The 27,861-nt window shown below is 44.2% G+C and overlaps 1 protein-coding gene across 1 annotated transcript in view; it reads right to left on the bottom strand.

The window, feature by feature from the left end:
* The window catches only part of LRIG1 (leucine rich repeats and immunoglobulin like domains 1), an 88,076-nt gene that overhangs the window by 26,467 nt on the left and 33,748 nt on the right, over positions 1 to 27,861 (bottom strand). The window contains exons 2-5 of the mRNA XM_021551253.4: positions 25,801 to 25,872; positions 20,785 to 20,859; positions 3,322 to 3,459; positions 2,165 to 2,308 (exon numbers count right to left, since the gene is read on the bottom strand). Coding sequence (XP_021406928.4) covers positions 2,165 to 2,308; positions 3,322 to 3,459; positions 20,785 to 20,859; positions 25,801 to 25,872 — 429 coding nt within the window. The remainder of the gene's footprint in view (positions 1 to 2,164; positions 2,309 to 3,321; positions 3,460 to 20,784; positions 20,860 to 25,800; positions 25,873 to 27,861) is intronic.

Raw genomic sequence — 27,861 nt, 5'->3', positions numbered from 1 at the left:
TCCTTTCTCACAAAGTCATTGTGCAGCACACAATGGGGACAGCAATGCCAGCAGCTCCTGTGTCAGTGGTTCCCAGGAGACAGCAGAAGAGCACCGGAAAGTTTCAATCCCAGAGCTATCCAGGGAAGGCAGCTGGGTGTGATCTCTTAAACAAACTCAGCCCGGGACAGACTTTCACTACAGAGAAATTACAGAGTGCAGCAATTCCTCTTCATCCCTCCTCTCTCTGCATTTCTTTTAAACCATTAATCCTTCTCATCACTTTCCACGCTCCATCCTCCCTCAAGCACAGACACCATTTGAACCAATGCTGTCAAACATCAGCATTAATTCCCTTACAAGCCATTGTTTTTATAGGACCTGTAATTGCCCAGTAAAAATGTGCTCTGAAACATGCAGGTGCCCCAAAAGTGTGGGCCCAAGAGGAAACTTTATGGCCAAGTCTGAAAGGAAAGCTTTCAGTTCCCCTGAAAAATGTCCCTTTTTTTTTTTCCCCTACTATCAGAAACTAATAAAGAGTGAAATAAGTGTTTCCAATAACAATGCAGTCTTAGTATTTGTGTATAGAAAGGTTTCCAGCCTGGTTGATTACATTTCTTTTGAGTTCTCCTGGGTGGGGAAGGACCCCTAAATTTTGGCAATATCTTTTTTTCTGAATAGAAATGTGAATATCATCACAGCACACTTTACCAAGATATATCAGTCTTATGGATTGCTTGACCCTGACATACCAGGTGAAAATCCAGTTCTGTAAAATCAGTGAAGAACTTCAACACAATGCAGTAAAAGCTGAAGCTAAAGCTTTTAAAACGGATACTTTTCCACACATGCAAGATTAAGCTGAGGATTGTTCCCTATTCAGTGTTTGTGTTGAGGAAAATGGTGGAGGTAACAACATCCAAACTTGTTTTGGAAAAGATGAAGAAGCCATAGAGACTTTAAGCTTACTTTTCAACTGCTGAAAAAAACAATGTTGAACTTGTGCTCAGATTGAGAATAATTAAGGTCAAGTAAGCAATAAAGATTTTGCAGGCCTAAAGTCCCTTGTGGTACTGCACTTCCTGGGCTATTAGTGAAACAGGCTTTGCCAGAAAAAAACTGTACACAAATCTACAACACACCAATCTGGATAACTTGCAATTCATTCATGTTTATCTGTAGAGTTAAACAACCAGCTCTGAGGCAGTCATTAAGAGCACCAATTACTCCATCTCTCAGTGCAAACCACGTTCCTAAACAGACTGAGTTGTTTTCATTACAGTTCTGCACATGATGCAGTCAAACACAGTGAATTAGAAGCCCTCACTTAATGGACAGCAACTTCCAACTGAGAGGCAACAGACTTTTCATATTGTAGCCCCCTATGCCATCCCAAACTGGTATAAATCCTGCATGTATGCAGACACAAATGCACACCCACGCCTTGGGCACACCCAGGCTTGAGAATTTCTCTCTCAGTCCAGAGGCTGACCTTGGAGGTGTGAGTTCTAACAGCATTTGTGGACTTTATGTTAACAGACAGAGGTGGACCTTTTGCCTATCAAATTTGATGGCTGGGTCCATTTCTCCAACCGCAGTAGAAGGGAAAAGCTCATCCATTAGTGTTACTTTTTTACACATAAAGCATGTTTATAGCTGCAGATGTCTGCGTGTCCCCATGCAGGCAGAACAACTGTGTGTGTGTGTTAACTCATCTGAGCTGCAATTTTCTCTGCCCAAGTATCACCTCACAGTTTAACAACCTTCCCTCCTTGCTTTTTTATTGCTACATAAAGATACCTGTGTGGCCTTGAAACACTGACATGGCAGCTGGGCTCTGTCAATCTCAATAGAAACATCTTGCAAACCTCTCTTGCACCACAGACACCAGCAGCTTACAAGTGAATGGGTTTGTCTTACTCTTTGAGGTGCAAAAGATGCTGATGTCTGCTGCAGCATTCATCCCTCCCTACCTGATCCAAATAATGACCTGAAAAGCCAAGAGTTACAAGACAAAAAGGACCCTCTCTCAGTGTGTCTTCCTAGGAGCTGGCAGAGGATTCCTGCATAGTGGATTCTACATTTTACACACGGTAGCTGAGGACGGGTGACACGTGGTGTGCATGGATCATTTTATCTCCATGAAGTGTGGCTGAGCTTAATTAAAGTGGACATTTGTACTCACAGTTGTATTAGCCTGGGCAGCCTGAAGGCCTTGACAGGAAGCTGGGTGATCCTGTTTTTACTCAGACGAAGTGTCAGCAGGGACCTTGACAGGCTGTCAAAAGCACCAGGCTCCAGGGTGCTGATTCTGTTGCTCCCCAGGAAGCTGCAATAAATCACAGCAGAAAAATGAATGCTTCTGTCAGAAATTACCTTTTATCAGTGTTTAGTTGGTCTCCAGACAGGCTGGTGAAACTAAAGAGATGGCTCCCAACTGAATTTCTGGCTGCACACAGGGCACAGGGAGCCTGTGTGAATGTGGAGAATTGCTGGGCACTTCCAAAGAGCTCCCTGACATCCTCCTACTTGAACAAGGCAATCAGAAGTGGAAGCCAGAAACTGGAGACTACTCCAGTGCAGGATGATGCTATTCATTCCCTATTTTCTCCTCAGTATCTGTCCCAGAGGTCTTTTTTATTAGGATCTTTGTCTCAGCCACAGGGGGCTCACAGGGACATCAGTCACAACACCACTCTCTTATACCCTCTTGCAACCAGGAACACGAATTTGGGTGTAAACTTTAATGCAGGCAGACTATTTGTCTTCAAATATATATTGAAGATATATATAAATGTAGATGTATATGTATATGTATATGCATATGTATATGTATATGTATATGTATATCTCTTCAAAGGTACCTAAAATACAGATTATTTCATGTTTCTTGGAATAGGCAAACATCCTGTTGGGAGTGTGTTACTCTGCTTGATCCCATTTTCTTCAAATAATCAGAGACATTTCTGTTCTAATATTCAGACAGCCACTTAAATGATGAAATAGTTGTTCTGGCTCCACTCTTCTAGATGCATACGGGTTTGCTGTAAGTTGTAAAGACACCTACACATGAAGGACATAGGATACCTGAAAGATAACTTTTCTCTGCAACACAATTCATAATAATCTGCATTCTTTATAGGTCCATCAGAAACCAAACAGCACTCAAAAAAATAACCTGACAATAGTGACAACGTGCTGCCTTCTAACTCTCCTTTGCACTTAAAATCCTGACAAATAACCCCATACTTCTTATGTTCATGACTTCTTTTTCTAAAGGTTGGGGCCCTTTTCTCTGCTGTGGTAACTCAACAAAAGCAGTTCCCAACAAGAAGAACTCACAGCTCCTTTATGTGAAGTCCCTGTGGGAAGCAGCCGTTTCGGATTTCCGTGATGTCATTGAAACTCAGGTCCAACGTTTCCAGGGTAACGTAGGGCTGCAGTTGACTGCCTTCAATGCTGCGGATCCTGTTGTGATGCCTGAAAGAGTCAGGAGGAGAAAAAGGGGCTGTTTAGTTCTCTTAGAAAAACAGAAAGAATACCCGAGGCTGCAGCAGGCTCCCAGGCTGGCCCTGAGTTTGTACACTCAGAGTTGTGGTGACTTTTTAACAGCTGAGGGGAAATCCCTTCCAGAGAGACATTCCCTAATCCCCTCACTGCCCCTCTGGCCAGAGCCAGCTCACAGGTATCTGCAGCCTTCCTGACACTTTTTACCTTCCCCAGAGCTATTGACTCCACTTATCAGCTTTTTCTCCCATTAATCTGGGCTTTCCTACATGCCTGCACTCCCAAACTGGATTTGTTACATGCAAGGACTATAGGGCTGTTCCTGAACCCCAAAGGTGAGGAGTGCAGATCAGTGGCTTAGCCAACATGACAAGGCTTTATCCAGAGAATGTGATTTTCAGAGAAGGAAACAAATAAGTAAATACAAACTCAACAAAAGTTACATAACATTCTTAATTTCTACGGATTCTTCTGAAAATTCCCAGCTTTGCATTGTGTTTCAATGATTATAACACATTGAAATAAGAAGTCTTGCAAATGTTCTTGCTGGCATTTCTTATCTTTTGCTACTTTTGTCCCGCTGCACCAGCTGCAGGATCAGACACTGCACTGATCACCTGTGTTTGGTCCTGACAGGACAGCCTGAAGGATTCAACCTAAGGTTTTTCTTTAGAGAAAGTCCTACCAACTTCCCTCAGTTTGCTTCCACAGCCAGCAAACAGTTAAATACCTTTAGAACTCATCTGTACTCAAGAAGGTCTAAGTAAAAATCACCCCCTCACTGAGTCCTTTCTCTGACTCCTTCCTGGCCTGAGTCAGTAGAGAACAATAATCAATTAAAAAAATACATTGTGCATTAGTCACAAGAGGCAGAGCACATGCCTGATGTGAATTTAGACCAGTCACTGATATTCCTGGCAAGGCTGTGAGTGAGGCACTCCAAACAGAGAGGCTCACCAGACACTTGGGAACTTGCTGAATAATAAGAGATAGTAGAGAGAGTTCAGACAAGTCCTGTGCCTCAATCCATCCAGATACCTACTGGGTGAGCAGAGGAGGGAAAAGCAGCCAGTGAAAGCACTCCTGAGTGCAAGTCCCAGCTCCCCTGACAAAGCATCAGCCCTTTGAAACAAAAACAGGGATGTCTGACACAGCTTTTCAGGCAGTGAAGCTTTCAGCTCTTCAGGAGCCCATCTTCTCCAGCTTCACCCCCACTTCAGCTCTGCCAGGGGTTCAGACAAGCCCTCTTGGGAGAAAACCTCCTCCCTTTGACAGAAAATGCCAGCAGCACATGGCAAGGGACCTGCTCCCCACACCATGATCTGCCCTTCACCCTCCCTGTTATTAAAACCAGATTGTTTCACCACAACCTTTGCTGGTGTCCACAACAGGAAGAGTGTAAAATCTGCAACCCCAGAACAATTTGCTTTTGGGAGACTCACCCTTTAAACAGCCAGCACATGGCCCTTGCTTAACGCTAGGGAAACAGGCACAGAAACACTGCTTTGACTGAAGAGTTTAAATGATAATTAATTCAGTGCAAGCTCAGAAAACATGAAGGACAAATTTTACAGCACTATAGCAGTGTGCTGCTAATACAATGCAACAAGTTGTCAAGGAAAATCAAAGGAAAGCAATAATTTATGTCTCCAAACTGGTTATTCCATGGGTTACTGGCACACAGGTCTCCACAACCACAACTGTTTCAAAGGTAATGACATGGCTGCTATCCAAAGGACCAATATTCATTTACAGCTGGTAATAAAGTCTGAATTTTCACATCCATGCATGTGGTAGGACAGTGGTACACTGAATTTATAGTATAGCGAGACCAAAATACAGGAAAAATCACTATATCCATAATGTGACCTTCATTAACTAAAAACATGGGCAAGAGGAATTTCTTTCCCCCTAGGACTAGTTTGGTGGTTGTTTGGTTTTTTTTTTTCAATTAACTTGATTATTAGAATCACAAGGTTCAGAAATTTTTAATCTTTTTTCCTCCTCAAAAGAAGAGCACCCATTAAATGTGCATCTAAGCCTGATTCAGGAAAGTACCTCAACAGAGACATAACTGAAGGCAAAGCACGAGCACATTTTCTGGAGCTCTCCTGAAGCAGGGGCTGCGAGTTCAGCTCTGATCTCATCTAAGCTGTGATGGCTGAGATGAATCTGGCTGTAAATTAACAGGAAATGAAGGCTTGTACAAACGAACGTGGAGAATCTATAAATCACCTGACAATCCCTACACAGGGCAGCTAAGTCTGCAAGGGACCGAGAGCACAGAGTGAATTTGGACATGAAATGCTCTTCAGAAGCCAATGGGTTTATTGTGTTTTTTGTGGGGTTTTTCTGTTTGTTTGTTTGTTTTTTGGGGTTTTTTTTTGAGTATTAATATTTTTGTGCTTTGGTTGCTCAACATATATCCACTCTGCCCACCTACCAGATCTCCCAACCCGTCCCAGAAGACAGGCTTGAAGAAGGGAAGAAAAGGACAGGAAAGAACTATTTTGTTTGAGCCATGTTCGCAGTTTCCAGGTGACTCCTGTCTGTTCTCCTCTCGCTTTTCGTGCGCTGCAGCTGGCAGATGAGATGCATACATTATTTTACACAGGCAGAAAAACGGGCTCCTTTCTCTCCCTCTCCTTCAAACATGGGCTGACTCCAAATGTTAACTCTCAGCTCCAAACACCATCCAGGGCCAGTCCCAGCTGGGGAATGTCAGACAGTTTGCTGCACAGCACTGCACCCTCTCACAGCACTGCACTTCAAACAAAGCCTGCGACTTTTCCTATAGACAGCATGTGATCTGAAGGCAACAGAGCCCAAACCTTTTCCTAGCTTGATTACAATTTGGTTTTCATTCTTTTGGTAAGGGCCCAAATGTGATTTAACCCTTCCTGTTGCTACTTGGATCCTCTCAGCTCTCCTGCCTTTGTTCCCCTCTTCATCGCAAGGGAGTTTTGCAAAGAAGAAAAAAAAAAAAGACCAGTGACGTTATGAATTTGCCTCTCCCCTTTATCACTGACTGGAAAAGGGCTGGATTTCTCCCAAACACTTCACACTGGGTTGGCTTCAAATGTAACAGATCAGATTTTAGTACCAATTGCCAAAACCAGGCGTTTAAGCACAAATCATTGGTGCTTGCACAACCAACACCTCCAGGTATCCTTTCCTCTCCCCACTCCTTAGGTATCACAGCCTGGAAACAGCCTCCCCTGCCTCACTCCAGCCAGTGTTACCTCAAGAGTATACAATGACAGGGCTTCAATTTGAGATTGTGCAATTAGAGCCTGGAGTGGGAGCCAAGTTTCTTGGTTTCTATTCCCAGCTCTGGCACCAGCTCATCTGCCTTGGGCAAGTTCCTTAACCCCTCTCTACCTCTGGCTTTCCAGTGTGCATGGAAAAGGACTATGCAGCTAGGATGATGCAGCCTTTGCTGAGGACTAAAAACCTGGAGTGAAAGCAGCTCCAGCGAAAAAGAAATCAAAGGAACTAAGGAGCCCATCCAAGTCCGTTTAGGTTTGTTTATGAATAAGGGAGGATCTGGCTAAAACAACTGAACTTCCAAGTTCGTACCCAACGTCATTCCCAGAGACACCTCATCTGCGGCGAGCGCAGACCTGGAACTGGAACACCTCCGTGCCAAGCTAAGGTAACTGGAAGTCAGCAGCATCACTTCTACACTCTCTGTACACATGGCACTTGCTCAGGAATGCCTTCACCCTCGGGTCAGCACAGCTCCAGCCCCAGAGGGAGAGGAGAGCTGGGTGGATCCACCCTTTGGCCCTTCAGTCTAACCCCTGAACCCCGCTCCAACAGCCCCAGGTAGCGCAGCCCTGCACTTTGCACCACCTTGGACAGACCCTTTGGGCTTCCAGGAGATTTGGATCAACCTCAGCCAGCTCCTTGCTGAACCAAGTGAGGAGCACATGAAAAAACAAACGCTCTCTGCTCCTCCGGGCTGAGAAAAACAAGCAGAATTCCAGCAAAGCCAAAGCCTGTTTGGGTTTGCTCCGAGTCAGGAGGGAGCTGAAGGGGGTGGAAGGAAAATAACAGGTGGCGCAAAGTCAAAGGCTTGCAGCATTTCCAGGAATCTCAGCTTGTATTTTAGAGGTAAAGTTACACTTTAATCCTGGTGCGTTTCCTCATTCGAAGCGTCTTTGTGAATATTTATTTGATAAACAGGCTGTGAAATGTTTTCCACCAGACCTAATAGGGGAAGAATTCACCTTCCTCTTTGCAGCAAGCAAGGAGACCACCACTCAGTTTAATTTGTACCTTAGCTTCAAACTCCCCGTGTGAAATGGATGCAGAGAGCAGCACAAAAACGTTCCTTTGTTGTTTGAGCCACATTCACTCCCCCCAGCAGCTGCCTCAGAAAATCAAAGCAAGACCCTCAGACAGGAATGCACGAGGGGCTTTGCTGGGCTGATTTAAATACAATCAGCACAAAACCTCCTGCTTTAGACAAAGCTTGAATTAAGGCTGCCATAGCTGCAGTGTGAAGCGAGGCTAAAGGCAGGGAGCAGTCACATGCCTGGCCTTCATGTAGTGTCAGCTTACAGATCTGGCCCGGCTCACCAGAGAAAAAGGAAAGCTGTAATACAGCAAACCTATTAAACCAGCACCTGTTATAGGCATCAAAAATAAAACCGAGCTTCTAAAGAGGGGCTCTGCACCTCGGGCAGGGTTCTATTAATATGCCAGCACATTTTCAAAACCAGCGTACAAGGGAGATCACACGACTAGAAAGTTTTTAAAAAGTTCAGGGTTTGGTTAGTATTTCCATCCTGATAAAGTATTGAAGAAACAAAATGCTGGAGCCAGAAAGAGTTATGGGGTTTGGTACGGAAGGACAGGCAAGGTTTGGTGTCACAGACTGGCTGTGCAAAGAGAGGGAGATCAAAGGCAGCGTAACCAGAGATGGATCACACACACTGTGACTAACACAAGCCTGGAACTACCTGCCCTCCTCCTCCTCAGCTCAGAGGAGATGGACATCCAGTCCTGATCCTTCTAGAAACACTGAACAAGATCAAAGACATGGGTTCCTAAGTTTTCACCTTACATGATTTGCTATTTGATTTTAGCCTGTCACTCACTACACAAACACAAAAAATAACAAATAAAATCATGGTTTCAGAGTAGAGCGCAAATAATAAATAAAATCATGGTTTCTGAGTCATTTTCCTAACAAGGCAAGAAGGGTAACTAACTGATAATCTGGAAAATTAATTTGTGCTTACAACAGCAGCAACATGAATGTTCCTGCTTTTCCTGGTCACCTTCTTACATTCAATAACTGAAGACCTCCAAAGCGATTTTTGTTAACATATAGAAAGAAGGAAGGGGAAGAATGTCATTGGGACCTGCACATCAGCTTTGCCTGAATTTCGAACAATTTATCAGTGTAGAACTTCTTGTGTGGTTTTAACATTTTACTTCCAAAGACTTCTGTCAGAAAACTTCTTCTTATCTACTGTAACATGTGAAATGTCAGCCTTGGAGTAGAGTGAAGCCATCTCTGCAGCTGAAGTAAACATGCAGGTGACATGTTGGAAGTCTGTGCCACACCATTCCCTAGTTCTTCACATGAGACCTTCCCAGAAAAACTGAACTGCCTGACGTGCATGAGCCCTCACACTTCCCAAGTGCTCTGGAAAGCCCCACTAGTTGTCTGACACTTTGTGTTGTCACATCAGCCTTTCCAGAATAATCCATCAGGCACAAGATTTTGTACTGCCACAAGAATGTATATTTTTATCCAACACAAAAACTGTATTTGCTTATGGGAACTGCCCCACTGCCCTCTCAGAGTTAGGCTGCATGGGTAGCTGTTTGGACAGGAAGCAGGGATGCATGGAAGCAGCCCCCACTTTTCTCAGATGCTCTGAATCACTCCTTCCCTGAGGAATCCTGGCAGATTCCCAGGCTGTCACAGATACAGCTCTGTTTGTTCAGGTGCTGGCTGCACACACAAGAGCAGAGCAGTGGCAGGCCAGGCAGCCACTGCATTTTAGGGTCAGCCACACAAAACTAACCGACCCAAAAACCAAGAAACACCACCCCCAAAAAGCCCAAAACAACAACAAAAAAACAACCACCAAACCCCAAACCACTAAAAAAACACTTGCATAATTTTTTATGACTATTCAAACTTTCCCTTAAAGGTTTGCATTCTCTACCTAAGACCACAAGTCAGGATCTTCCCTCTCCCTAGCACTCCCTTCAGAAAAAGGTCTAACATGAAGCAAACAATATCCATGACCATTTTATACTGTTTTCACTTAAAATCATATAAAGGAACAATGCACAAAACAAGCAGATGGAGCTATACCAACAATATTTGACTACAGCAGAAAATCTGAAGATAATTTATTCATCTGCTGTACATCAGCTTCAAACCAGATATATTCCAGAGGACTTTTGTTTATCAGGTCATGTTCTCACCCTGTTTTGTGGTTTAGGATGGAGAAGCATGAAGCAAACTACCCCCAGCTACACACAGCTGGGACAAGACAAGAAGGGTTAAAAGACAACCTGGGTTTTGGGGTTTTTCTGAAGATGGAGTGGATGGGGGGAAAATGGAACCTTTCACAGGGAAGTGACTGTGTCACTATTCCAGGTCATGGATGTTTGGAGACAGAAATCAGTCTGGGAGAGGAGATTTGCTAATTCACCCCTTTGGGCCTGGGAGCAGCAGCCACCTGCAGAGGGCTGTGCTATGAACTCTGCTCCCACAGGCAAACTCTTACTCACAAATAGTTCCAGTGCAGTCAACAGGACTATTCATGTGAGCCCAGTGTGACCCAGGGGCTATGTTTTCACTGGCTATTATTAAAGACTACTACTCTGTGGCCACTCACAGCACCAAGCTCATCTGCCTCTCACACTGATGGACTGCAACCACTGACCCTGCTGCACTCCCAGTGCCCTCAGAGCATCCTCGTGCCTGGGGTACCCAAGCATGGGCAGATGTTATCCTGCTGCCAGGCACACTCCCACAGCTCTTTCACAAGGCAGCCACATGAGTAAGAGGCAGGGATCAAGCATTCTCTTCAGAATCTTTCCTACAGCTGATGAACAGTCATTAATGGCTTTTGTTGGGTTAAGTATGAACTGCATGAAGGAAAACTCTTCTCTTATTATAACCAAAACCACCACATACCCTTAGATAAATATTCTCTTTGAGTATTTCTGAACTAGCACTGTTTATGTAAGCTTTCTGACTTCTTACATGACCTTACACTGTGTGCTAGATCCACTGGGGTAAGTCATGTCATTTTTCAGGGCTCTCTCCCTCACTTTGATTTGCATTTCTTTTCACTGGACTTTGATTTGCCAGCATATGATTTTGGCTATTTTTTGCAACATACAACTTCCTAAGCTTTCAGCATTTCATTCCTTTAAGAGAACAAAATGTTTGAGACAGGCAGGATTAGAATTTGGTCATCTTTAAAACAGAGGCTGTCTTATCTCTTCAGCAGATTACACCATCCTGCTGTGACATCAAAGCAAATAAAGATTCCTGAAGACAAGATAGTCTCTGTTACAGGCACAGTCCCCTCATCAGCAACTGGGTGGTTCTAAGAGGACCAGCTCTCTTCTGGTTACACTGGATGTTTCATCAAGATTGTGCTCTGCAGAGGCTTTTAAAATTATGTATTCACAAGGGGCACAGATCCATTAAACAGTGCAAAGCATCTCTCACTGCCTGGCACAGCTCCCCTGTAATGAGCCTCCCTGAACTTTCATGAACCTGACCCCAAACCACCTCAGGATGATCTGCAGAGCCCTGAGCACACACCTCAATGGAGGATGCACCTGCAAGGGTTGGGGCCAGGTGAGTTCAGCAGGGGCTGCCCAACCTGTGATGCAGTTTGGCCAAAGGCACAGGGAGGGACAGGGTCTCTAAGCTGGTTTTGAAAGGGGCAGTCTGCAAGCACTCACAGCTCTAGGAGCTTTTCACCCCCTGCTCCAGCTCCCTGTCCAAACCACTGCTCCCATCACTTCTCACATTCCTTGACCTCCATCTGGAGCAAGCACTGAGAAAGGCTGCAAAGGAGAGGAGAGGCTCTTCTGAGTGCTGAACTCTGCTAAGGAGGAGAATTGTCCTATGGGAATAGAAGGAAAAGAGTCATATAAGGTAAATGGCAGTTTTCACACAGGAATGCAGGAAACCACAGGGCTCTGCACCAGCTGTCTGAACGGGGTCGTGGTGCTCAGCAGAGCCTCTTTGAAGGAAGGGCTGCATCAATATTTGAAAGGGGTCATTCAGTTGCTGGCAGATGACAGTCAGGTCAGTGTTTCCATGCTCTACATCTCATATCTTTGGTCTGCTACTCTTTTGCTTCTCCCCCAAGGGCTTTCCTCTGCCACTGATACATGCCTGCCAAACTCAATTTTCTATCACAAATTAAATGCATAAGCAACCCTTTGAAGCCAAGAAAGAGACTAGCTTCACCCCACCAGCTCTGATGAGCTCCTGCCCTCCACAGCCCCACACCTGCACAGTGCCCATGTCAGGGCTGCTGCCTAAGCCCCCAACTTATCATTGCCTCAAAGATGAGTCAGGTTTGTGATAAGGAAGAATAGAAACCCAAAAATCAGATCCAGCCCAGATGTCAACTGAATTAGCAGAGAGCAGGGGCTGGAGCAGAGACAGCAGCTTCCTTTCATTTCATTGCATGCAAGTTTTGTGCCTCTAATCAACAAGGATGGCATTTCCATTTGAAAGCCAAGAATATCCAAAAGCACAGGGCATGGAGGCACTTTCATCCTTAAATCCTGATACTGATTTTAGCTTCTCTTTGTGTAATACATGGTCAAAGTAAATAAGATCCACCACAGCCTGGAGAGCACATGTGTTTTGTGGGTGGTTTTGTTTTGCTTTTGTCTCTCCACGGGTGTGAGGAGGGGAAAATAACACAAGGGGAGAAACAATTCAAGCGCAAAACAAATGCAATGGCTCTGCCTATGATGATGCTGCAATTTTAACCCCAATTTTAACTGCAAGCAGACTTCTTGATAGCATGGACTGTCTGTGTCTCTAAGCCACAATGTGACACAGGGGCTTTTTCCTCCTTTGACAGTAACACAATGAAAACAAGTGGATTTAACTACACTGATGATAAGGGAGGTAAAGAAAGGACAACACACTTGAATACATCTTCCACACCATCAAACTCTCTGTCTCATGGAACTTGCAGCAGAAGCAGCTAAAAGACCTGCCTCTTGGAAAAGGCAGCATTTGAAGAAACACATTTTTGACTGGCCAGTCAAACTCCTGTTAACACTTGAGAGATGTAGATAGGCTGGCGTTCTGTCTGCTCCAACATGACACACACTTGTGCTCTGTTGAAAGGGCTTATCTGTCCTGTCAGCAAGGTCACAGGAACAGGGATTGCCTCTGGGCAGACTTCACTGAGCTCTGCTCGGCTCACACTGCTCAGCCTGCAGGAAGGAAGAGTTCCTGTGTGGAAAAGCAGTGGTCAAGGTAGCAAAGGCCTGCTCTTCACAAGAACAGGCACTCTGCTGCTAAAGAAGCTCATCAAGTAGGAAGGGTGGCTTTGGGAAACCCCAGAACAAGGTGTTTCTGCACCCAGGGAAGAGGAAATTTGGGGTTTAGAGTAGAACTGCCTCTGTGCTAAGCCAAGCTGGTGTAAAACAGGCTGTTCAAGCTTCCCTGGTAAAGACCTTGTAAAGTCAAGTGTAAGCATTCACCACCACTTAGCCAGTAAGTTATTCAAGCTTCTAGAGTAAGACCGTTTACATCTTCAGTTCCTATTTTGAAAAAGATGACTGCTCTCTCAAGGAAACAACCTTGATAGCAAAAATATCTTGGTGAAAATCACCAAAAAAATCACCAGGGCACCTGCAGGATTACAGAAAGTCCAATCCCTTGGCCCGATTGCTCATGCTAATCACCACCCTGTTCAGCAACTGCTTGCACAGTGTGTGATCTGCAGCAGATGGACTGGACAGGAAACAATATTTAAGTCTAAAATCCATGAGGCATTTCTAGATTCATTCTTTTGTCATCAACTCTTAATTCTACCTGTCCCCAACTCATTTTATCTGCTCAGATCTCACCACAGTTGTCTCTTCACTCCGACAGCCCTGCACTCCAGTTTCATTTTCCAGCTACCTTTGCTATTTTCCCTGATGTGCAATTGAATATTAAATGGTTTGACAGGCAGAACATGTACTCACCCAACCACTTATTCCCAATCAATATTCACGTGGAATTCCTGTTAACAAGCAGGAGTTATGCACACAAACATAAGGGAGCATGGCCTCTCAAGTGATCACTTCATCTGAAGGTGTGACAGATCACTTTCTCATCTATCTTAACCAGCAATCACATTTTCCACGCTGCACACCCCCAGCAGGGCTGCTTTTGCAAGATAATCACTATTGACATGATCTCCATTGTTAACTTCTGCAATTAATTGGGGAATTTGACATGGGTTAAAAATAAAGAGAAAATCCAGCACATAGCTGGCTTTTATTCAGTTAGAAGTAAGCTTTCTGCAGACTTTTTTGCTAATCTCTTCCAACCTTAACCTAAAAGGATCACATTCAAGTAAACAGTTTCTTGACCCTACACTATTTTACCCCAAAATAATTCAACCTGCTTTTACTGTAGCTTCAACTTCACTTTTACTCACCTCTGAGCAAACTTAATTGCCACTGCCAGCAGTTTTTAGGCAGGAAATTCCAATATGCTAAAAAACCTTTCAACTCAGCAGGTTATTTATATTTGAAACCTGCTTGGTCTGTGAAGACTAACAAAGGAATTGCTTTTGTAGATGTGTGCTTTATTTGCCATATGCCATTAAATGAGACAGTCACATCCACCACAGATATTAATAGTAGCAATTTTGGGCTATTCTAAGGCTCAAATATGAAGCTATTTCTCATACTGACCTTAACAAAAGATCATGGTTGCAAATGACACTAACAACTGATCTAGGCTTGATCTGCAGAGGGACAGAACTTGGAAGCCACTTTGTGTATTGTACATAAAATATGCACCTGCCTTTGGAGATGCTTTACATCCAGGAGTTCCATCTGCCCTGAGGCAGAGGGAGGAAGCATATCCACCCAAGGGGGAATTTATTTTGGGGTAGAATGAATATGTGGGTCATGCACAAAAAGATCCTCTTCCACTATTCCAACTCCTAACCTTGTGCTCTGTCCCACAAGACCACTGGTGTCCTCTCCTCCCTCCAGACAAACACTAGCCCAGCATGGCCTGCAAAGCCCCACACAGATGCCAGGACAGATCTGGCCTAGCCCAAAGCAATTCTCTACTCACAGAAGAAGCTGCCACAGCTACACAAAATGCTTGTTATTAAATACATAATAGAGCAGCCTCCAGGGGTAAGTGGTATTTCATGAGCCGCCACTGACTTTCACTATCTTTATCCTCTGGCCAATTTTTACACTCCACTCTATGTGCCCAGATTATTTTCTGATGCTCTTTTGTTGAGTCTGATAACTGTGTGCTTTACTAAAAGAAATTATTACTCATTTCCCTGGAATAGCCTCAGATCCTTTGCCATTTCTATGCACTCATGTTATATCTAAAAGCTCAAAGAGGACATGCAAATGACTAGAACAGTTCCAACAGCCCAAAAGAGAACTAATACAGCATCTCTTCTGGTGCTTGGGAGTGCATGATTAATGAGAGTTTCCTCCACTGGGAAAGCCTCCTGCAGTCTTTGACCTCAAAAACTTGCAGACTTTACACACCAGAGCCTTACTATGAACTCTGAGCAAAACAAACTTAAGAGGTGAGTTTCAGAATATCTTATGCCTGTACACAGCTGCACACTGACCAGCCTGTCAGCATTCTTTCTCTTTTCCCTTTCCCTATTAGTATTTTACATATTCAAACCCAGAAACTCATTAGTACAGCCTGTAGTGTGGACTAAACTCTCAGAAAGCAAGTCTGTCCATCTCCAAGGGGAATTGCCTAAGCAAACACTGGAGAGAACTGGTCCTTGCAGACTTCACACCTCGTAGGTGATGCAGGCAGGGGCTGGGGCTGAATCTGCTCCCACTTATGTATCTGCAACACTTGAGCTCAGCTCCCAGAGAAAGTTTTCTTGGGGCCAATACTGAGGAAGAGTGGAAGGCAGCGTGGTTCCCCAAGCTGCCCAAGGCACGTCCTGCACACAGGCAGAGCCCTGGCTCCAGGCAGACCCCGCGCACGGCTGCCTCTGACTCATCTGCGCGTTGTGCTTGTGAGCACAAAACCTCTTGCTGCGACCCAGATGGAATTAACAGAGCAGTCTCCTTATTTCTAATTGTTAGATCATCCCTTTTTAACTCCAGCAAAGATGACTTGCAGATTAAACCTCTTGGGGGTCAAGGCAGTTGTTCTGTTTGTACAGCAATTAGCACAGCAGGATCCCAGGCCACAAATGGCCTCCAAGGCTACGTCTGCACTGTCTGTTAGCTCAAGCCTCATTCCTCCTGCAAGCCAAACTTCCCAGCTCTCAACACCGCCTACACAGAGGTTTTTACTCTGGCCTAGCCAGGAACACGAAGTGAGCTCACACCTCGTGTAGAGACCAGCTCAGGCTTGAGCTGCGCTCCACGAACAGCACAGACGCAGCAGCTCTGAGCTCTTCCCTCAGCAGGGTCACCCCGAGAGGCTGCCATGGACTGAGCTGCAGTTCTGGTGCTCAACAGAGTCTGCAACATCTTAACTCGGAAAGTAAAGATGAAGTGAAGTCACAGATCTCAAGCCCACCACCCCAGCTCCCAGGAAATCTCGCAGAAAGGAAGGTGTATTTGTGAGATCCCACTCCGAGCAGCAGAGGACAGGCTGCTTGCATTGTTTCACCTTTGTCTTGGGTGAAAGTAAAACAGCAGCTCAAAGAATCTAATGGACCACGTGGGTTTTCAAAAAGAGATTCTGCAAAAAACCCATCTAACAACACAAGTGAAACTGTGCAAACAGCAACAGCTGCTTTCACAAGCTTTCACCATGAAAGAATGATGCAACAGCTCAATAGTGCAATCCTGATTCTGCCATGTTATGGACTTCAAGACCAGTCAGCTTTAATCCAGTACAAAGGTCTAATGCGCATCAAAGAAAAAAATCAAAGTTAGACAAGAAATAAGGGTCACAATCTTAACAATTTGGCTAATTTAACTAGAATTATAATGAAATCCCCAGCATTTAAGAGGAAAAGCTCTACAAGAAACCATGCAAGTCAAATGGAAGAGACTGGCTGAAATCTTTGACCTGTCTTACCTGACATCCAGCTGGAATAGCATTGAGTATCCTCCTTTCCATGAGGATCATGCTCTCCCAAGCAGCACCTGAGCTCATCAGCCCTTTTCCAAGCAATCCTAGCATGTTCCCTGCCACTCCCAATTTTCAATTCTCCACATATTTAGTTTTCAAATTTTACATTATATATTTTGCCTGGGGCACAGCAGATCACTTACCCTTCTCCTACTAGCTCTCTGTTTAATTACAGTTTAATGTGAATTGATCTTTACATTAACGAGTCTGTAAAGAAGATTGATTTTCTTCAAGAGACTTTTCTGCTCAGTTTGGCAGCAGAGTAGTCCTATTGATTTCACTTTCCCCAGTAAATACACTGCAGTGTCACTGCATCTTCTTGTGAATCAGCTAATCCTATTTCACACTCTTTTGCTCTAAAAATCCCTGTTCTGAATTCCTTGTTATCTGTGCTTATTCAGAGCAAGATGATGGGGCCAAAGCATCTCAAACAGCTCTGCCTGTTGCTAACACACAGCTGACTGCTGTGGGTCACTGTCCCCTTTGTTCCTAAAGGGCTGGAGGCTTAAAAGACTTACAGTGAAAGAAATGAAAGTTATTTTTAAGTGTTTAATCTCTTAACTTCCTTAATTCCCAGCCAGCTAAGGATGTGGCAGAGTATGGTCTGTTTACCACACTTGCTTCTGAGGTCTGGTTAGCACTCTCCACCGAGCCCTACAGCTGCCCAACAGGCTGTGGCAGAGGATGCTGACTGAATCAGGCTCAGAGCCAGGGCAGAGGATGAGGATCCACCTCCATCATCCTGTCCAAACACCCCAAAACCCCTCCAGGATGCAGTTACTCACATGCAGGTGATGAAGACAGGCCCCAGAGTCAGGGTTGAGCTTGTGCCTGCTCTGGGGTTTGTAGGAAACCCATAATAACAGACCAGTGCAGGGCTGATTGCAGCTCCTTTAACCTGGCAAGCGTAAGAGTTCTTTCATGCAAGTTAGTGAGGAAGTTGGATATAAACAGATTAAGTTCTGCAAATAAATGGTTTCTTCCATCATCCCTTTCCCCACCAGATCAGGTAACATGGTCTGCTTGAGAGCCTTCAGAGTTAACACACTGTAGCTGCACTGGGATGGGAAATCCTCAGCCAAGGGCATGTCAGTGAAAACATCCTGCCATCAACTCCCAAATGTCCAAGTCTAGGAACTGTAACTAAATTACAAATGCTGTGGGAATTTCAGGCAAGGTTCTCCTCTCAGCTATTCCGATGTAATTTCGGACTGAATCCAGATTTGGTCTCTCCCCCTCCCAGCTGAATTTCCTGGCTTTTGTTTGCACTAACAGATGTTTGCATTTAATGTCTGTCTTTATTTGGTAACCCGTACATAGATTATTTTTCCCTTCTGTTCTATTAAAAGCCTTATCAAGTCCCTTATGTTTGCTCTTGCTGAAATGAACGACTTTGGCAATATTTTCAGCATGCAAGGCAAACAAACTGATTCTTCGAGGAATAACTAAACTGAACCAAACTTCATGGCAGTATGTCAGGACAAAGCATTTTTGATACATATGTTATGTCTGCATCCATCTGCAGCCTGGGACATCCAAAGGCTTGCAGAAAGCTTTGAGAATTCTCTCTTCAACAGATTCTCACATATATACTTAACTGGCCTTTGGTCCTCACACATGTGGGGGTCAGGCAAGTTTTGGGTGATGGAGACAGGTAAGGAAAACCTCAAAAGCAGGAATGTAAAGCAAAGCTCATTAAAAAAAAAAGAAAAAAAAAAAAAGAAAAAAAAAAGAAAAAAAAAAGAAAAAAAGGCAAAACCCCAAAAAAAACCCACACAACCACCAAACTTTATGGGAAATTTGACTTTGGCAGTATTGTTTCTCCTAGCCCCAAAAGGAGAAAAAGTGTGCTCTCCTGTTTAGGAAGAGTAGGAGACGAAATAACTCATTTAGAAGGGATGTTTTGAGTGACAAATATACAACCCTAGCTTTTATAATACATTAACAGTCCTTTGGAAATACTTAACCACATGCAATATACAAAACCTACTTCAGAGGTTTGTGAGGTAAACACACTTCACACATTTCTAAACACTGAAAAAAAAAGGAAATGTATTTATTTTTCTTTAGCATTAAGAATACACTGTAACACTATACACTTAAACACAAACCAGTTTCTCAGTACACAAGTCTTCATTATGAGTCTTCACCCTGGGTTTGGTTTGGCAGCCTCCCCAGTTATTACTCCACAGATTGGAAGGCCAGAAGAAACCAGTATGACCATATAATCTGATTCCTTACATCACACAAGGCTCAACAACTTTACCCACCAATTTGCCTATCAAGCCCATTAACCTAGGGTTGAACTAAAGGCCCATCTTTTAGGAAACCAACCAATTGATTAAATAAAGACTCCCAAAGATGGAGAAAACATCACTTCCTCAGCAAATCATTCCAATGTGAGTCAGCAACATTGATTGCAGCAGGTACTTTAAAACATCATTCAGGTTATTTTTAGCTCTGATAAAAATTAAAAGGCAATGCAAGGGGGAAAAGAAGTGGCATTCTCTAATACAAGCTAAACAAAGAGACCCTTCTTGCAGAAGTATGGCAGCAGCATTACAAACGCTGCTATCAGAGTTATTTATGTGTAGCAGCTGAGGAGAGCAATTCAGATTTCTGGAAAGTGATACTAAGCAGATTTGTTCAGAATCCCATCCTTTTATCATTTGGCTTTGTAGCTTCTCCTTCCTTCTGCACCACTCTGAAATTTCAGAGGAGCTGTAAATCTACTGCCTTCCACAAGTCATTATTCCTCCTTTCCAAACTGCTTATTTCATTTCAGGAATAAAAAACCCAAAGCTCCAGCAATTTGGTTCTTTGCCAACAGCTAAATTAATAGCAAAAATAACAACAGGGGCTTGTGGAACTCAGAGCATTTATAGACTACATGAGAAAGAGAAGCCAGTCTGGGGGGCCTAAGACTATATCCCTGGATGGCAAATTCTATGCAAGCTTTCCATCCATAAATCAGATTTCTGGAGGTCTTTTTCAAACCCTGGTGCACAGCACAAACGTGGCAGCACAGTAACCAACAGATAAAGACTGCCTCAGAGTAAGTCAGAGCCTTTCGAGCAAGAGAGGCCAATCAGCTGGTGGTGTGGTCATGGGTACTTTCCACCACAAGAAACACCAAATCCATGGAGAACAGATACCTGCCTGCAGATGCACTGGAAGCCACCACCTGAACTGCTCCAGCACTTTGCTAGAGTCCCTGTTAGCTATAAACACTTCCCAGAAACCTGGGAGGTATCATGCATACCTCAGCAAAACTCCTCAGTGCACATTACAGGCAGACACATGCAAAAATCATTTCCACACTCTTTAGGTACTAAATAGTTTGATATTTTAATATTTTATTCCCTTCAGCAGCATCATTGACACAAGAGCCTTGGTGGCCAATACCCAAGAGCTCTCAGGTGTCTAATGCTTCTGTGGTCATCTAAACCACCAAAGATGGAACTTCAAACTTTCTGCAGATCATGCTTTACAATCACTGCTCTCTCAAAAGAAAATGTTAAAAAGAAGTTGAAAGAAATCATAAAAACAGGTCTGCAATGAGTTCCCTAAAAGATTAAGATATGAATACTCTCTGGCTTTAAGAGGAAAGCAAAAATGGTCAGAACAGAGCCAGGGAAAAAAAAAAGAATAAAGAAAATGTAAAATTTAATAGCACAAGTATGACCTAATGTTTGAAACCCAAAGGCAGATGAGGAAAAAAAAGCTTTTTCCACCTGTGGAATTTACTGACATAAGTTACCAATGACCATAAGCACAACCCACAACCTCACACAAATCGCACTACTCCACGTGACGTTTCTTAATTAAGGTTAATTCATTCTTAAATTTCTTAGCAAGCCAAAAACCAAAATCTTGAGTCAGCAGGAATGAGTGTGACACCATGAAACTCTCAGAGGCAGCTGCACCCTCCCCACAGAGACCCAGGGCTGGAGGAGGTGGCAGTGACTTACAGGTGCAGGGAGCGGACGCTGGAAGCAGCAGGTCCCAGCGAGGGAATGGCACTCAGCTCGTTGTGCTCCAGCCTCCTGCAAAAAACAGAAATTGAGGGTTGAAGGCAAGCTGTGCACAGGTATGCAGGGGAGGGCTGACACTGGGGCAGAAGCTTCCATCTGAAAGAGTTTTTCTGCACCTCTGATGGCCACACGTTACTCTTTAATACATGAGAGCCACCACCACTGGTTCCACTGCTCTCTACAAGAATAAGGATTTTTCCCCCCCTGCCACCCACTCCAGGCTGGAAAGCATCATGCCACTGTGGTAGGCACATTTTTCTCTCTTTCAGGATTTTTTCATAGAAGAGTACAGAGGAAAGAAAGAGAAAACAATTTCTATTTCTGCTCTTTGTTTTCCCATGTGGAATGTGTTTGAAGAATTGTTTACTTGGGGTGATTGCTTGGTTGGATTCTGGTAAGGATTGTTTGAGCCTGATGGCCAATCCAACCCACCTGGGGCTGGACTATGGAGAGAGGGGCACGAGTTGGGAGTTAGTTAGATATGGTAGTTAGAAAAAGTAAGTATGTAGTTTTAGTATCTCCTTTCAATAGTATATTAATGTATTATAGTATAGTTATAATAAAAAATCATTCAGTCTTTCGGAGTCAGACATCATAATTTCTTCCCACCAGGTTCACCTACATTTACAATAGCCACGGCCCCCACCAGCCTGTGTTTCCAGAGCCAAACCTGAGACAGGAGACTTTTGCCCCTGAAGGCCATGTGTGCCACTGGCTCAGGACAGGAATTTCACCCCTTCCCCAAGCAGCAGCCCCTGCTCACACCAGGTCAGGGCCTGGGGGCTCAACCTAAGTCCATACCAGCTCTGGAAATCCCAGAGGGATTTCCCCACAAAAAAAAAAAACAGCACAGCAGTGCTGGGCACAGAAATGTCACCAGGCACAGAAATGTCACCAGGCACAGGAGCTCTGCTCCAGCAGCTGGGAGCACAGAGGCAGCCCAGGCCACCCGCTCCTGCAGCCACCAGCACAGAAATGTCCCTGCCAGGACCTAATGCTTCAAGTGTTTCTGTGACTGAAAACAGATCCTTGCCATGTGTCTGGCTCTTCCTTGCTTTAAAGAGCCCTTGTTTGTACGGTGAATTAGCCAATTAATTACTGTAACAGTCGCTTGTCTGGCTGCTTAAAATTACCTAATTTCTCAGTCTCCTTGCCCACCCCCCCACTCTCGCTGCAGAGATCACAGCCAAGCCCTGGCCAGGCTCCCCAGGACCCCCAAAAAGCCCTGCTGCCATCACTGCTGCTCCAGGCACAGCCTCTGGTCCCTGCAGGCCTCCCAAGCGCTCCCCTTCTGCAGGGAATCCTGACAAGATCACAATTTGGGTGCAAAGCACAGCATCCCAGAGCTGCACAGCCAAGGGCTGCATGAGTAGGGGCAATCCTAAATTACATTTTTTTTTTTTTTTCCCTTCTCCTTTCCTATTTTTGGCAGGTGGGAGAGGGCAGTGGCACATTTATCCCAGAACTTCCCTTCTGGCTCCTCTGAGAGGAGGCAAGATATTTGATTTCACAAGGAGTTCCAAGCACTGCTGGGATAAAAGCTTTCCTCTGCCTCTGACATTATACCCATGCCTTAAAATGTAAGGGAAAAAAAGCCAGATGCATTGCAATTCAGCAAGGAACTCCACTCTGCAACTAAAAGCTCATTGTTGCTCATATTACAACATGGTCTGGAGCTTCCAAAGGTACAAAGCAAGCTGGAAAGAGCATTAAAATTCTTATTTGAGCACGTTTTCATTAACATCTAACTAAGCATCTTCTGGAGAAGGAGCCTGTGTCAGCTCTGGTTAAGCAGCTCTGACACCAACCAGCATCTAACAAGTGGTCAAACCCTCCTCTGACATAAGTGTGATGTTCATGTATCAGCCTCCTGTCAGAAGTCAGTCAGAAGTGGTTCTCCCACCTCATTTTCTCTCTTGGCTCAAAGGCACCATTTGCTGACACAGAGGAGGCAGCCAAGCTCTGTATTTGCCTGGGATTTCCCACTCATCTTCCCTTTTTCCCTATGTAAAGGAATTGAAAAAGAAAAGTAAAAAAAAAAAAGAGAGGGGGAAAAAAATACCCTCAAAACAGAACAGCTGGGCTCAACAACTTTAAAACCGTTCAGTCTCCTTCCCCAGCCCTCACCTTTGACGACACAAACCCTCTGGATGCTGAAGCAGAGGAGGAGGGGGGGCCACCCGTATAAAATATTTACAGTCAGTTGCCAGGCTGGTGTCAAGCTGAAATGGAGCCTGCTCAAAAATAGCACAGCTCTCCAGAGCTTTCAGTGAAAGGCACTTTAGAAAATAAAAGGTGAGTTGTTTGGAGAGGAATTTTAGCGTGGTTACTACTTTCTTTGCTACCAATGAGCCTGGAAAGCCTGAGAGCCATGAAACCACCAGTCTGGTGGATTCCATGATCCATATGACCTGAGGAAACCCCAGAAAGGAGCACAGGGTCTACCCCACAGCAGCACCCTCCATCCATCCTTCCTACCAAGGAATGAGGATGGATGGACACCAGGGGATTGTCATCAGATGAAGCCACCAAAAGGGATGAAAGAAAGATCAAAAAAAAGGAAGATTGTCCTGAAGGAAAATAATGTCCCAGTTCAGCCCCTACCCTGAACCTCCACCAGTTATTTCAGATCAAGTGGGATCACAGGGGTTTGCATCACTAAATTTCATCCTACACAGACTTAAAACTTTTCTAAAAGCTTCTCATAACTGCCACCAAAACAAAGCACACAAACAACTGCCTTAACTCAGGGAAAAGTGTAGGTAAATTCTGCTATGGCTTTATCACACTCTCAGTAAAGCAAAGCAGAGAATCGAAGATAAGGTATGAAGTTTAAGTCTTTTAGTCTGCAGATATTTTCTTTAAATCGAGGGCAAACAAAATGTTTTCAAAATACACCACACTAATTATTCACATGGAGAGACACACACAGAGTTTTAAGCCTTGTGTAATGCTCAGACAACACGTTTGAAGCACCATGGGAGGTTCAGGTCTTATCAATGCATCTATTATTTGGGGCAATCTCTTTCCCTGAGGGTGCCTTGGTTTGCCCAGCACAGCATGCACAGAGAAACACTGACTTGCTCTCCAGACATGCCACAGCATGATGCTTATTTCATGAATGTTTGTAAAGTGCTTTAAAAAAACCCTCAGACAGAAGATGCTCTGGCAATACAGATGTGGTTCTCCTTGTGAAATGAAGTTTATTTCAGTGGTCTGTGGTTTAGCTGTTATTCAAAAGCAACTAAGATTAGTAGATAGGGCTTTTAATAGAGCTTCTCCCTCACACTTCCCAGAGCCTGCCTTCCAGGCTCTGCTCCAGACCTCTGCCTCCCCTCCAGTCTCCCATTTCTGACTGCTCCCTTTCCCTCCTACTCACTCTTCTGCTCTCTCCCTATTCCCTAACCCTGTCCTTCTGACACAGCAAGCAGCTCTTATCTACCCATTATATTGTGGCTGCATTATTTATCTCCCAGAAACCCTGACACCTTTTTAGAGCATGCCCTGCTCTTACACATGCAGTACTTTGCTCAAGGGAATTCCTACCTGAGGAATCAGAAGCCACACACCCCGTGCTCCCTGAAGTCACACACCTTCAGGCACTTCCATGAATAAAAGCTATTGCTAAGCCACAGTCATGTTAGGATAATTCTAACGTCTCATGGTATCAAGGCTGCAATTCTCTTCTTTAAGCACTGAGCAATTTAAGGCTTTCCACAGTGAAAAGAGCAGTTGAGAAAACAGATCCTACAGGCAGTGTTCTGCTGACCCACATCACTTTCTCTCTAAAGATCATGCAGAGCTGATTTCAGAGCACTGCAGTCACTTCTGATGTACATTCCTCACTTACTCATGATTCCCAGCAAGTCCCTACTATTCATGTAAACAGAGGAGCCAGGGGCCATCAGGCCAGGAGAGAGATGCTACTTTAAGCTCCACAGTCCAATCCAGCAGACCATCAGTCAGGGAGAATTTCACTTTTTGCCTAATTAAGAATCACAGGATCTGGTCCCTCCATGAGTCCCAACACTTAATGAAAACAGAGGACAAGAGCAAATACTTGACAGAGCACAGTATTGTTTCTGAAAGGAAATCTTTTTTTCAGTTTCCCATGAGGCACCACTAGCTCTTCAAACAGAGCCCAAACCTCAAGTATGCCAGCGATTCACCAGGCAAACACGAGCTCATTACCTCAGCCCACCGCCTGCAACTTCAGCCACTTTTGTTTTTTAAACCCCAAAATTCAGAACTCCGGGAATCCCTGTGAAGGGCTGACAGTGCAGCCCCTCTCTGAGTGGAACTGCTGAGCCTTCACAGAGATCAGGAGCTTGGAAAACCTGCAGTTCACCGAAATAGGTTTGTTTTACCAGCAAGGAGGGTCTGGCACAGCCACTCAGACCTCCCCCAGCTCCTTCTTTCCCCACCAGAGCAGAAGACAGCTCTGCTGGTTTATCCTCTTCTAGCAAGACGTCCAACAGAATTTGTTCTGATTCCAAAAGGAGCACGAATGTCTGAGAGAGGAGGAGGCACAGTTAAATGCTTTGTTACACTACACCTTTGTTTCCTGCGAGATTTGGGCTAGGTTGGCATCAGGTATCACAATCCAGGCTGCTGTGCCTTGCTTCAGGGTTATGCTTTCAGCAAGGAGCTCTGTGTGTGTGTTCAGGTGTGCTGAACTGCTGCCTCCAAGCATTGCACAACACCCAGGGAGGCAAACTCCAATGATTTCCAATAACAGCTCTGCTGTTTTAATTGGGATGTTGTGTTCTGCTCATTGATTAGTTCAAAAAAAAGCAGCCCAGATACAATATTGGGAAAAAACTCCACACCGAGTCAGACCTGCTCATTCAACTTAGCTAAGGAAGGTACTGTCTTAGGAAATGAGATATAATTTCCTCACAGCCCACAAGCAGCCCTGCCAAATACAATTAAAACCTTTGAAGGAATACTTACACTTCCTGCAGGTTCAACAGCTCTGCAAAGACAGAAGGATCAATCTCTGCCAACTTGTTGTAGCTCAGGTTTCTGTTAAAATAAAAGACAAAGGGATCAGCAAAATACAGTCACCCTGCTCAGCAAAACAAAGTCATCTTAATTATTCTGGATTGCACTGGGAGGGTTTGGGGTTTGGTTTTTTTTTTTTTAAAGAGAACTTAAATGGGAGAGCAGCACTCTTCTGCTGAATACACAAGTAAGTTTAGTTCCATGACAAAAATGTTATCTAGCTCTCCCCAAGCTTCTTCCTCTTTTGCAGTAGATTAGTGTGGTTTTAATTTGTCTTCATATTACACAATTACATTTATTATTCTACTATTGATTATTTCCAACCACAAAACTAATCACAGATGAATAGAATGTTTCCTGACAAATTAAAGTCTGAACTGAAACAATCAACAAACCTTCCACTAAATATTTTATAGCTATAGTCACACAGGGTATTTTTTATACCACTGCGTTACACACAAAATACACACACAGAGGTATGCACACTATGTGTAAACATAGAATATATTCTATATTTTGTAACAAGATGATATAATTAGTCTATCACTAAATGTTTGGGTTTTTTTTAATCAGTAAATACAGCTTTCAAGCCACATAGCAGTACACACTTTGGTCCTCAACAACCCTAGCCAACACTTTCCAACTATCCAACAGCCCAAATCTAAACCTAAATCATATTCTAGCACCAATGGATAACAAATGGGTTGTGTTGTATTATCTGAAAGCAGCCTGGTGGGAGAGCAGCTCTGCCTCACAGGACATCTCTGATTGGAAACACATCCAGAGCTCAACATGCTGCAGGAAGGAACACACTGCAAGGATTGCTAGGGACAGCAAACAGGCAAAATAATGCAAGTGCCAACTCCAGAAATCACAAGCAAGAGCTTTGCCATGCTCTGCTGTAGCACCACACAGCAGTCTTCCCTCCAAGATGTGCACTCTCAGCACACCACACAGGACAGGTCAAACCTGAAGCTAGGGACTAACCAGATCAATTAAGACCAAGTGACTAATGATGAAGAAAGTAACAAGTGTTTAATTACAATTTTGTATGCAGTGCTGGCATGTTTCTGTGAGTGTGTAATCTAAAGAGGGAGGAGGCAAATTGATGGGTGGTAGCAGAAAAGCAACCACAGTAAATTGTAAGGAAATTGTGAGGGGGACTTCTTTAATTTTACGTTGCTCCACACCCTGCTCTCGGATATTACCCTGGGTAAAATTCACCCCTTGTGCCTCCTCTGCAGGGAGGCTACACCCTCTTACTGCACCTCTGAACACAACCCAAAAGATTCAAGGCCTGATTTTAGATAAACCCTCAAACATTGAGCTGCTTATTCAAACCACCAAGCCAGTCTGACTAGAAAACTGGCCAATCTCCATGGTTTGGGTTTTTCTTTGCTTTAAAACTGTGCCCACAGAAAGCAAGCAGGTCTGCAACCCAAACAGGTAAACAGGATCTAAGTCACCGAGGCACCTCCTGAACTTCTACCAGTGCTCCATGACCCAAGAGCTGAGGCACACACAAAGGAAAAGCAGCTGCCAGAAGGGCAGTGATGGAAAATATCTCCTGAAGTGCTCACACCAGCACACTGCACTCTGTGGCAATGCACAGACAAATCCAGGCTCACAGCAGCCCTACAAATACCAAGACTTGAAAGACTGCAAAGCTTACCAACTTTGTGTGATTAGCAGGAAGTGATAAACACCTCTTTCAAGCTAAAAAGCAGATATTGATCACCTGCCCTCTTGCAATGCATTTATGGGAAGCCCTCAAAGCGTTCCCTTACACAAGGGAATAATTTGATGTCTCTCACATCACACCATTTCCCATAATTTCAGCTGAAGGCAGCTCCTCGCATCTTGCCCAAAATGTTCAATTTTTTGTCAACACCTGCTGTGGAAGAATGCTCTACAAATCAACAACACAGGCTGGCTGGCTCTTAACAGAGCCTAGAACTGAAGCTATACAGGAGTGTAAAACCTAACCAAGCATCTCAGTTTAAAATATGC

The sequence above is a fragment of the Lonchura striata genome, chromosome 12 (genome assembly GCF_050655825.1).
Source record: "Lonchura striata isolate lonStrDom1 chromosome 12, ASM5065582v1, whole genome shotgun sequence".
NCBI classification, from domain to species: Eukaryota; Metazoa; Chordata; class Aves; order Passeriformes; family Estrildidae; genus Lonchura; species Lonchura striata.
The sequence above is the reverse complement of the archived record's forward strand: the minus strand, read 5'-3'. Positions and strand labels throughout refer to the sequence as shown.